Source organism: Rhamphochromis longiceps, linkage group LG10 (genome assembly GCF_057381845.1).
Source record: "Rhamphochromis longiceps isolate RC_006_pf linkage group LG10, R_longiceps_female_GT1.1, whole genome shotgun sequence".
NCBI classification, from domain to species: Eukaryota; Metazoa; Chordata; class Actinopteri; order Cichliformes; family Cichlidae; genus Rhamphochromis; species Rhamphochromis longiceps.
Window position 1 is genome coordinate 21,115,725 of NC_140566.1, and position 12,240 is coordinate 21,127,964.

The following is a 12,240-nucleotide window of genomic DNA, read 5'->3' on the forward strand; positions in this document are numbered from 1 at the left end:
TAGGGTTACTGAAGTTGGGCTAGCTGGTATAGAATGATGTGCTACGTGAACGCTAGTGACACAGCTATGTTAGCATAATATTAGCACAGTAAAGCTGAAGGATGAACGCTAAGTTTTTTTCGCTCGATAAAGGTTAACATGAGGGTTCCTGATGGTTAGGGACAAATGCAATCGCATGGCAGGATGCTGTAAACGGACTAAACTTTAGTCAGGAGGACAACTGAGATAATCCATCCACAATATGAGTCATTAATATACTGCAACAACATGGGAATAGAGCAGCTGCGAGAGAATTCAACATTAATGAATCAATGGTACGGAAGTGGAGGAAGCAAGAAAAATGAGTAAAGTTTGACTTATCTGACTGTTTTGCTTAATGTGCCTTATGTATGAAAACAGACCCGTTCATCGACAGTGCGCCTTATAATGTGGTGCACTGTATGGTCTGAAAAATAGGGTACGTGTTACAGATCATTAAACAAATTTTAATTTTAGAAAAGATCATCTAAGTAGATGCAAAATGCAGTTTTTTAAAAGATGATTTCACTGACTAAGGAAAACGGTTAAACCTAACTACCAAACCTTCCTGGTCCTGTGTAAGAAAGTAATTGCCGCCAAAACCTACTAACTGATAGGTTCACCCTTGGCACCAAGAAATGCAATCAAGTGTTTGCTGTAACCGCTTGATTGCATTTCTTTTGTTTTGGCCTAATCTTATTTGCAGAATTGTTTTCATTCAGCCAAATCGGAAGGTTTTCGATTATGGAAGTTTAAGGTGATGCCAAAACATCTCAATCTGATTCACATCCAGACTTGAATCAATTCAAAACTTTCATTTTGCAGGTTTTTGGGGTTTTTTTGAGCCATTCAATGGTGGACTTGCTGATGTGTTTTGCATCGTTGTACTGCTGCATAACCAAATTGAGCTTCAGGGCACGTCCTGATGTTCGGACATTCTCATTTAGGACTTTCTGGTAGAGAGCAGAATTCATTTTTCCATCAATTACAGCAAATTGTTGTGGTCCTAACGCAGCAATACCACACTATCACCATCACGTCTGATTGTTGGTGTGGTTTTATGTCATATGTAACAGAACTCAGACCTTCCATAAAGTTCAGCTTTTGTCTCATCAGTCCACTGAATATTTTCCAAAAACGTTAAGATGCTTCTTGGAAAATGTGAGATAAGCCTTTGCGTTCTTTTTGGTCATGGATGTACTTTTTGCCCATACTCTTTCTTAATGCTGACTTATCTTGATGCATTCTCAATCATCCAGGTAAGTAAAACCCCAAAAAGTTGATTCTGTTCATCTACGTCCAGATGAACAGAATCAACTTTTTGGGGGTTAATGCTGACTTGTGAGTGCTGACCTCAACTGAGGCATGTGAGTCCTGCAGTTCTTTACATGTTCTGGATTGTTTTGTGACCTTTAAGTGATTTCTTGACTCACCAGGTCTGACAGTAAACAGACCCGGGTGTGGCTAGTAAACCTGAACTCAGCTTTCCAAAAAATGTGGTTAAGCACAGTTAATTCATAACTTAACAAGGAAGGCAATTACTTAAACCTACATCACAGATCATGTAGGTTTTTCCTTAAAGGTACGGTGTGTAAAATCTGACCATTAAATGTCAGTAGCTTGCACAGTTTTGTTTTCTTACCTCTCCCAGTTGAAGCACAAAATCCTGACTCCAGTGGCCGTTGTAGAACAAACAACTCTTGAGTGTTGTTTGTCTGTAGCGAGTGTAGGCTGTCAGTATGCTGTTTACCTCGGTTTGTCCACATCTACTTACTCTGTAAGAGGCTGTAAAAGTTTATAAAAGGAGTCTGGTATGAGTCAGAGAAGCTCACTGTCCGATGACAATGATAAAAAGGTAAAATGTTAAGGAAATGCTACGTGGTAATCGCTGCTTATTTTTTTAACACTCACGTGTTAGAGCCCTGACTTCAGCTCAGGAGCTGAGGCTTGCGGTAAGGAGGAGGAAGAGGATAACATTTTATTAAGATGTTTTTATTTCTTTGGTGAAAGGTTCCTCTTCTCAGAAATATAAAGATAAAGAATAGATATTAAGTTTTATATCTTGAAGGTGAAGGCATGAATTAAAATTTGCATCCGCAAATGGCTACAAGTTCTTGTTTCCTCTGCTTTTGGCATACTGCATATATGACACATATATTAGGCGGGATGTGCATTGGGATACTGGATTCAACATGGCAGCTTCCACAAACAGGCGCCTGTTTCTGTGAATTTCTAATGAATTAATTCTAAGTTTAGGAGACCAGAATTTCAAATCAGCATCATGTTGCCATGGTAAGACTTAAAAGTAGTGACAGAGCACCCCATCCCCCACCACCCCTGCCAAAGAAATATCAGGAAATGTTAAAGGTAGCTGAGATTAAATGGCTCCTCAGATTTTTACAGTCACAGCCTTTTTATTCAAAATCTAGAGGAGTGGACCTTTGCTGTTCAAAACACTAATTCACTTTTCAGGCCTTGAAGCAAAACCCACATATAAAGTTTATTATTTAAAGGGACTTAAAATAAACTGAAGCTGGACACCAAGAGTGCTTTTTATACAGCATAAGAACTGAATAGGATTTTAATTAATTTACAACAACAGCATTTGTAAAACTGAATAAGATTAACAGTATTTAATAATTAAATGTCTTCATATTATGTTTCATACATAAATTGCACTAGATTCAAGATCCAAAATATGTTTCCCAAGAATATTGAAACATCTCCTCCAGGTATGTTGAGATATTTAAAAAAAAATACATGATGGTTCTTGCACAGAAAAAGTTCAGTGACTTTATAAAAACTCCTTAAACAGAATTTGCAATATGCAATATTATTGTTCTTTGCAGAAGTGTAACAGAGATGTCCCTTTATTCACTCCAGACCCAGTTCTCTGGAGCGTTTTCGCATCACACTTGTTTCAGCTGTTTATGGCTGCCTTCCTGACAAGCTGTCACATCATCCTGTCCAAACAACTAAGACTTTAAGTAAGAGCAGAGAAGGAGATCAATGTGAAAACAGTCTTTTAGTTTCAAACGGCGCAGTGAGGCTTAAAGGGCAACGAAAAGCAGCGTGTTTTTCATTGTGGAGGAATTCTAAAGAGCTACACGTCAAAGTTTTGCAGCAGAACGAGTGTTTGAAGTCATTCGAAGTCATCACTACTTCAGTCGAGCGATACGACCTGAAAGCCATCGTCTTCTTCCCTTCCTCTCGCTAAATCCTGGTCTCCTTGACGACTGCTCTTGCCCATCCTGAGCTTGTCCCTCCAGTTGCTACTTCTGCCATTGGTAGGGGGCGTTTTGGGAGCCAGAGCAGCAGATGCTGCAGACTTGGAGGTGGGGCTTTGGTTTGAGCTGTTTGCGGGGGTGGCGGCTCCAGCCACAGGGAAGGTGGTCGGCCGCTGCATGGGTGTTCTGTTCGTCCTCCTCAGGATGCCCATGCGAGAGGGCTTCTTCTGGTTCTGCTCTGCCTGCTGCTGACTCTTCACCTGCTGTTGGAGGATCAGCTGAAAGTCCTCCTGAGGTAAGTCAAGGAAAAAACAATGTCAGCACATCGTTACAGCACATCCATCCCTTTTCTTCTGCGTACCCATATAAGGATCATGGAGAGACTGGCCTATCCCAGCTGTTATAACAGTGGCAGGCAAAGTAGACACTTGACAAGTCGCCAGTGTGACACAGTGCTAACACATAGAGGCAGTTCACTCTGACATTCACAGCTGTGGTCATATTAGAATCATTCAAGCACATCTACAGACTGGTCTCTAAGCAAAGGTAGGAAACAAGTGAGAAAATATGCTGATTGACCAGTTTTATAACATTAGAGTGTGACATCTGTGTCACACATGCCTTTTCTGCAGCTGCTTTCAGAGCGATGCATGTATACTGACTGAATAAGAGGCTGTACAGAAATGCATTAAGGGAAGGCCATAGAGACAGATTCAGGGCTTTTCATGTTTTTATATCACAATTACCCCACTAATAAGTGCTCACACATAATGCATGCATACTGTGAATCTGTCTAATAAAGCAAAAAACATAACTACATTAAATTTGGCCTTTATCCACCCCTGGATCACCCCCAGAGTTGCTGTTATTGCTTTTTAGATTCCTCCAAGGAAGTCCGGTTCTGAGCAACCATCAGCTTTAGTGATGGTTGCTCTTTGACCTTACCTTATCCGTAATGACTATTAGACCAATCTGAATATTGTATTAGCGTTGAGTCCAAAGATGACCAAACCAAAGGCGGCATATCTGGTCAGGAACTCAATAACACTTGAATTTGTCCCACAGGTGCAAACTATCTTGGAGTTTAATGGAAATTGATCTCACTGAGGGGGTTCAGGCCTATGCAGAACAGCAGTGGGGACAGAGCATCTCCTTGGTAGATCCCGCACTTGATGGTGACTTGTGCTATGGGCTTGGCCTCTAGTGTTGTACGCCACATCCCCATTGAGTTCCTGATGAAGGCTCTTAGGGTCCCATTGATCTTGTACAATTCTAGGCATTCCAGTATCCAGCTGTGGGGCATTGAGTCATAGGCCTTCTTGTAATCAATCCAGGCAGTGCACAGGTTGGTCAGTCTGGTCTTGCAGTCTCGGCTGATTGTTCTGTCTACCAGTAGCTGGTGTTTTGCGCCTCTGGTATTCTTGCCAATTCCTTTCTGTGTCCCGCTCATGTATTGACCCATGTGCCTGTTCATCTTAGCCGATATGATGCCTGACAGGAGCTTCCATGTAGTACTGAGGCAGGTTATTGGTCGGTAGTTGGAGGGGACCGGTCCCTTCTTGGGGTCCTTGGGGATCAGGACCGTCCGGCCTTCAGTTAGCCATTCCGGGTGTATCTCGTTAACTAGCAGCTGGTTCATTTGTGCTGCCAGACGCTCGTGGAGTGCAGTCAGCTTCTTCAGCCAGTAGGCGTGAACCATGTCGGGCCCTGGTGCTGTCCAACTCTTCATACTGGAGACCCTTTCTTGGATATCTGCCACTGTGATGGTTACTGGACCCTGTTCAGGGAGGTCGCTGTGGTCTGCCCTCATATGCTCTTCCAGTATTGCTCCGTCTCCAGCCTTGGTGGTGCTGTTCTCTTATTGTTCCCTTGCCACTGAGAGTACACCTTTGCTGGTTCTGTGGAGAACAGCTGGTTTATTCTCCTGCCTTCTGTCTCTCTGGTGTACCTCCTCAAGCGGCTGGCCAAGGCTGTGAGTCTTTGCTTGGCAGTTTCCAAGGCCTCAGGTATGGACAGCTTGCTGTATTTCTTAGGCACCTTATTTGTCGCACCTTTCTGCAACTCCGTTAGTTGGCTAACCTCCCTCCGTGCTACTTTGATCTTGCCCTCTAGCCTCCTTCTCCATGGAGGGTACTGCCCCTTGTGGCTGTTCAACTTGTAGCCAAGCATCTCACTGATCACTGCTGCCGTATTGTAGATCAGCTTGTTAGTGTCGGTAATCGTGGTTGTAGGTATTGCCCGTAGTGCTGCATTAACATCATCTAGCAGACCTTCTGAGGGAACTTCACGTAATCTTGGTAACCGGCTACGGGGGATCCAGGTTTCAAGCTTGGCCATGATCCTATTTTTCAGGTCAGTTCCTCTCGCACTCAACGATCCTTCTCCTATCGCACTTGGGGCTATGTACCCAATCTCGGGTGGGGGTGATGATATCGCCCCCCTGACCTGGCGTCCTGACTCCTCCTTGCCGTAGCATTTGTGTTGTACCTCGTCAATCTCTAGCTGTGAGAGCAGTCCCTTCTTTCGAATGTTGGGTATCGAAGAATCCATAGGTCCCTCATCCTATTCATGTAGCCCCTTCCGCCGGGGTTACTTGCGTAATAGCATTCCAACAACGCCCTGTTTTCGTCTCTTGCCCACCGATGCCTTCTTGTTCCAGTAGCCCACTTGTCGTCAGGGTGCCCTGGTTCCTCAACACCTGACGTGGACCTGTCTGCGGTAGGCTCGCATAGCATAGGGGGTCTAGCCTTAGGACCCTTACTGGATACAGACGCCCCAGGCCTTGCCACTACAAGTCTACGCTTTACAATATTTCCTCTTTCCCACACTGTAAAACTCAATGCTGACATCATCGCTCTAGTCCAATCATTTATCTTTCTCCGAGCTGCTCGTGTCACTCTATCATTCAAACTTTATTTCATTTTTTTAAAAACACAGATACCACTATACTTATGAGGGGTCATCAAAGTCTAATCACCAAACATCATGTTGAGTTCTTCCCAATAATCTCTCCTTAAACAGCGAATGTGCAAAATTTGTGTGTAAAAATATTTTTTGGACACTTCTCTTACAGCATTTTTTTTATTTTTGTCATAAACTTAAATTTTCCAATTGTTTTTCCCACAGGGATGAAACAGATCTGACCAATCAGACCATTGGATTTGGCTACGAGTGCACCTCAAAACGCGCACCAATAAGGAATATAGATTATATAGACTATTTTACCTCAGACACACAGCTAGACAGCTCCAAGTAAATGAGCTCCCTGAAATTATTTGATCCCAACTCTGCCAACAAAGCTCAAACTGCCACACTGACATCCTGAAATATGTACGAAAGCAGCCGCGATCCACTTTCAGCACCACAGCGCTTCCTTTTCTTGTTTAGAAACATCAAGACCAGCTCCACATTTCCTGATGTTGACCTCTGTTTTTTCAAAGTGCATCTTTTGAGGACGAATTTTTCACAAAATCGCAACGTGTTCGGTGTGTGTGTTGTTGTTTTTAACAGCTTGTTCAGTGCATAAAGGCTTTAAGGGATGACAGTATTTTTATACCAGCGTTGATTCCACGTTCATCTTTATCTTGTAAAAAGGTTGTAACATTAAAAACATTTACTGTATGGTCCTTAGGATTAACCCAAAATAAACAGTGGAGTCCCACTGTGTGACTTAGCAGACTGCATAAAGATATACAGATAAAAGGATCACTAAAACTACACAAATAAAAGCCAACAATTAAGAAATTCTAGGAAAATGGCGCTAACGAAGGTCTAAACACAAAGAAATCTAAGATATAATGAATGGGTAGGCTTTTGATATTTTACAGAAAGCCAGAAACACACTTAAATGAGATTCACATCCTATCCTGAGATGCATCGGAGTGAGATGAACACTGACAGTGACAGTAAGGTTTTGATGTTTTGTTTCAATTACTCACAGATGTGTGATGCATTAAAACCACATTTTTTCTTCTAAACTATGCAAACATAAGTCTTCCATCTTTCATGCAGTTTACGTGAAATGACTTGAGGTTTCAGGTACACCTGAAACAGATGCTGCTGCTCTCAACCTTAAAGAGCATACCGTGTCATTTCAGTTTAACGCTGTAGCAGTCAGGTGCTCGGAAGATGAAGATGTGGGCCATAAGCCAAAGTGCCAGAACAGCCGCTGGCATTAACGCCTGCACGTGATGGCGTGCTGAATTCAATACAAGAGAGTTTTAATTGCAGTCTGGTGTGTGTTTTTATTGGCTGAACACGAAACCAGGTTGTGAAAGTATGTGTGCGTGCGTGTGTCCTACTTTCCCCCACTCCTTTGAGTGTCTTATGTTTACACCTTCCCACCAGCTCTCTTTTCCTCAGTAAAGCCCAGTGTGCTCAGATTATAGATCTCGGTTGAGTGTTTGCCCAGAGAAGCACACCCTTGTGTTGTCTCTGTTAAACATTAAACTCATCTCAGGTTTACCTTCCAGGCCTCGAGCTCCAGCGACAGTTCCAGACGTTTCTGTGCAGCTTCCAGCAGGTGGTTGTTCAGCGTCATCATCTCCGTCTTACTCCGCAGCAGCTCGGCCTCCATCGCCTTTTTCCTGCACAGAAGAACAGAAAGAATGACACACTCCACAAAAATAGATGCAGTACAGTCAGCTTCCCTCTTTTTTCCCCCCTCTTACATTTCGATTATTTTGCTCTTTAGAGGAGTGTGACTGTGTATGTGCTCACTTTTCTATGGCCTCATCTCTGTCCCGCAGCGCCTGCTGGAGAATTGCACTGTCTTCTGCCACCTTTCCTCCAGGTTTGGACTCCTGGATGGACAAACAGGCAAACATGGCAGCGTTATCTTTCTTTCCATTACCTAACATTTTCCACATTTAATCTCACTAACTTTAGTCTCTCTTATCAGCTGAAATCTGGCCTCTACCTTAGTTCCACACCTTGAAAGTTTCTGTAAACATCTCACAAAGCAAACTCCAGAAAGACTTGCTGATGGTGTTACTTGTAAACTTGTTCGACTGCATACCTGAGCTTAGCACATGGGTGGAGGAATTAATGATGTTTTTTTCTGAGGCAAACAATGACGATGTTTCATCAGGAGGAGACAGAGATGCCCTCAGCGTGAGCGTTAGTATCTGTGTACAAGCCTCGGGGCTAATGCTTAGAGGATTTTTGTGGTGTTAGCCAGAGTCAAAGAAAAATTACTCGTGTTAGGATGTTTGTTTTATTTACTGTGGCCCATTTTCTTAAGTATAATACACAATTTTGCCTTTACTCTATAATTTCCTGTTTACTGACTCCCCAAAAGGCCCATTGTTAGCCAAAAACCAACAAAAGCACTACAAAAATGTATTAATGCTTCTTTTGAAGTCACGTTAATACCAGGAGTGCCCAGTGGTCTAAAGACTATATAATCACTAATGTTTAAGGTTATACAATGGAGCAAATAAATATTTGATATCTTGCTGAATTTTTTAGTTTGCTCACGTACAAAGAAATGAGCAATCACTAATTTTTATAGTAATTTCATTTTAATGGTGAAAGACAGAGAAGCATCCCAAAAAACACACATTACATAAACGTTATAAATTGATTTGACTAACGAATTCAGCGAGGGATCAACTAATAATTTTGCTCACTGAAACTAAAATTTCCATTTCAATCATTTGTCACCTTTGACCTTCTGCTAGCATAAAAACACTCGTCTGAGTAACGTGTCCACTGAAACCAGCTCAAACAAAGACGTCAGAGAAATAGAAGTGCTGACGAGCTTTATTTACTCTGACCTGTTTGGTGTGGCTGATTGCCAGTTTGCGGGCCACGTTCTGCAGCTGGCCCAGAGCGGCGTCCAGGCGGTTTTCCCCATCGGACGGCTCGATCTGGCTGGACTCTGGCTCTGTCAGCGGGTGCAGCAGCCTCAGAATAGACAAAACTTCCTCTGTGACCTGGAATAAAAATCAACGGAAAAGAAATTTTTTTTTAAACCTCCAGAGCTCTGCGGATGTATACCATAGTACTGTGTTGTGGTAAACTGTACCCGATCTTTGTGTTGACTCCAGCCCTCTCCTTCTCTGTTTTCCTGCAGTTTGTCCACCTGGGCCTTCAGCTTGATACTTCGTCTGCGGGACAGCTCCACTTCTCGCCGTACTTCTTTAAGCTACAAACACCATAATTTAATATCCCATCAGAAAATGTTTAGTTTCTCTTGCTGTGAAAGTAAATCAAAGCCTGCACTCAAAAGCTCCTACTTCATGACATTTTTTACACAATCTGAACAGAAACTGCTAATCTACAATCTCGAGTGAAACAACAGATAAAAAATCCAGTCATACTAGTTGAGAGGTCATCCAACACTAAACTGTTTGATGACGTTCACGTCTTCACACATGAATGCAATCCTGGAAGTGTGCGTACACACAGATATCAGAGATATAGGACTAATAAGTGCTGTTAACATGTGTCCAAAATCATTCATTGTCACTGGAAACTGAGGTTTACTGCACTCTGACAGCAGAGCATCAAACGTGTTTTTATTCTACTTCATTATGTTTGCATGGCAGGACTCTGTGCGCTTTGTGTGTTTGTACCCTTTGATACACTGCTAAGCAACAGTTCAATCAGCCTCCTCCCTGTTTTACAGGTTTCATGTTTGACAATCCTCTTCAAACAGATCTCAGTTCAAGCGCTGGTGCTTTAAAATATTTGTGGTTTTTCCACACGTGAATATTAAAAAGACTATCTTGGCGTTACCGTGTCTGAGTAGTGTCCCAGTGTTCTGCGTCTGCTGAGCGGCTTGCCACTGTTTAGCAGGTCTGGTAGGGTCCTGTCTAGGTAGTTCCTCTGGAAAGAGTTTGTGTTTTCATTGGATCCTGACCCTTCAGAGTCCCTTGCTTCCTCTGAGGCCACCTCACCCACGCTGTCTTTCTCGTCAGACTGTGAGGTGCTTTCGTCGTCACCCAGCTCATCTTCGCTGATATCGTTCAAATTCAATTCGTTAATGAGGCATGTGTTTTTACCAGCCAGCAGACTGGCAGTGTTTCCTTTAGAGTAATCTTTCTCTGTCTCGTCTACAGACTCTTCTGGATCGTCTGTCTTTGTTGTGGCATTTGGTTCAGGTTCTCTTGGCAAAACCATTGCTCGGTAATAAGTATATTTGTTCCTGAGCGAGCCCAGCTGTCTGTCCTCCAACCTGTTCAGAGAGGAGTAGAGTTGCTCGCTGGTGGTGACTCGAGGTCTCAGCTTCTCATTGAGGACTGAAAAAGGCTGACTGAAATCCATGGCCGGCTCTGTGGAAGTCACAGGCAGAAGTGGGCTCAGTTAAACCATCTGCAGACAGCGCCAGGTAAAAACAAACTCAGGAAAGCAAGAGGAAGTCCATAAAACAAGGTGGAGTGAGGATGACAAATAGAATGTCATTAAACTTGTTTTACCTGAACTGTGTGCGTCTTCACTGGGGCATGATATGACACGATGTGATGTCAGCGGAGGCTGTGGCTTCAAGTGGCCCGTCTGAGCTTTCTTCCTCCTTTTTCTGCCGCTACAAAAACATGACGTGCAAACATACCACAGCAGCAGGGAGACAAATGGGAGGAGGGCTTCTGATACAATCTAGTTATTCAAACCTGACGCATGAAACTTTATTTAAACTCTTCCTTTATCAAGAAAGTCACACATACATAGAACATAGCTACTAGGAGTAGGCCAGTAAACAGAGGTGAAAATAAATTACACAACAGCATCAGCGGAAGTGAATGTTTGCTTGTGAAAAATCACACTTCTGATAAGTCCCTGATTTATTTTTGGTACTGAAAGACTTTGGGGAAAACACCAGTTAGAGTCATTCCTGATATCTGAGGTAAAACGGATTCTGTGACAAACCTCCCACATGCCTGTGCAAAGATGAATCAGTAAGTGACTGAAGGAAAAAAATGATCATCATCAGTTATGTGCATTTAAAAAAAGCTGTTTCCATTACAGTTCACATGGTTATGCGATTCACCAAGATGCAGCAAGGAAGTGGTTCTTGATTGTGTTTTTCCCACTAAGCCAAGGCTGTTTTGAGCAAGAAGTAGGTCGCCTCTAAATTAAATATTCAGCTAGATAGGCCCACTTTTTTTTTTTTAAACAAATTCTCTTAAATATGGAATCAGACATCTCTATTTCACTGTTTTGAGGTGCTTCTGCTTTTTTACCCGTCAGTGCCACAATTAATCTTGTAATTTGCCTTAATTACCTTTTTTCTTTTTTTGCAGTATACAACTACTTTATTGTGGCTAATCAAAGTCAGTAGAATGACAGACTGAGGCACATACCTATCTGAACAAATGTTGTTTAACTTTATTTATGCCTCAGAGTTTTAATCAGATATATCTGACACAGAAAGTTTTCACAGGACTGCATTCAGTCACGCTAGAAACTAAATACACCCTATTATCTACAATCCTGTAGAACGATGTGGAGGAATTTTGGCTCACTTTTTTACTAATGTTGTTTCAGTTCATTGAGGTTTGTGGGCATTTCATTATGCACAGCATTTCAATCATGTGCTTCAACATTTCCTCCTTTCTTTTTCAGTCATTCTGGTGTAGATTTGTTGCTGTGTTTGGGATCAATGTCCTGTTGCATGACCATACAACCTAGCTTGAGCTGTTGGATGGACGGCTTCACATTTGAATCTTTGGTATATAGAGGACTAGGCCTGTGGCTGCAAAACAAGCCCAAACCATCACCCCTCCTCCACTGTGCTTGACAGCTTTTACTAGATGTTTCTGCTAATGTGCTGCGTTTGTCCATTACGTCACATATCTCCAGTTTCACCTTGTCTGTTAAAAGGACATTTTTCCTTTTGTTCATATGCAACAATGCAAACCTAAGCTGTGTTCCCATCTTCTATTTGGTTGGAAACCCTTCCAAACAGGCCATGTATGCTCAGTATTTTTCTTATTGTACTGTCTTGGACTTAACATTTAACATGCTAACTGAGGCCTGTAGAGTCTGAGATGAG

General features: G+C 42.5%; 1 protein-coding gene across 1 annotated transcript; it reads right to left on the reverse strand.

The window, feature by feature from the left end:
- Positions 1 to 3,125: 3,125 nt before the first annotated feature.
- On the reverse strand, positions 3,126 to 10,751 carry bicdl2l (bicaudal-D-related protein 2-like). The gene is made up of 7 exons (XM_085420865.1): positions 10,667 to 10,751; positions 9,987 to 10,522; positions 9,274 to 9,393; positions 9,023 to 9,181; positions 7,965 to 8,047; positions 7,711 to 7,831; positions 3,126 to 3,535 (listed from the first exon to the last, which is right to left on the reverse strand). The coding sequence occupies exons 2-7, from the start codon at positions 10,512 to 10,514 to the stop codon at positions 3,182 to 3,184; spliced, it is 1,365 nt and encodes a 454-aa protein (XP_085276991.1). The 5' UTR covers positions 10,515 to 10,522; positions 10,667 to 10,751; the 3' UTR covers positions 3,126 to 3,181.
- Between the last annotated feature and the right edge of the window lie 1,489 nt (positions 10,752 to 12,240).

Bases quoted from the DNA above. Each gene is read 5' to 3' on its own strand.
- bicdl2l (XM_085420865.1), bottom strand. From the start codon at position 10,514: ATGGATTTCAGTCAGCCTTTTTCAGTCCTCAATGAGAAGCTGAGACCT. The intron at 9,394-9,986 runs GTAACGCCAAGA...TGGTGTTTGTAG, and splicing joins TGGGACACTACTCAGACACG to CTTAAAGAAGTACGGCGAGA. The intron at 7,832-7,964 runs GTGAGCACATAC...TCTTCTGTGCAG, and splicing joins AGAGATGAGGCCATAGAAAA to GAAAAAGGCGATGGAGGCCG.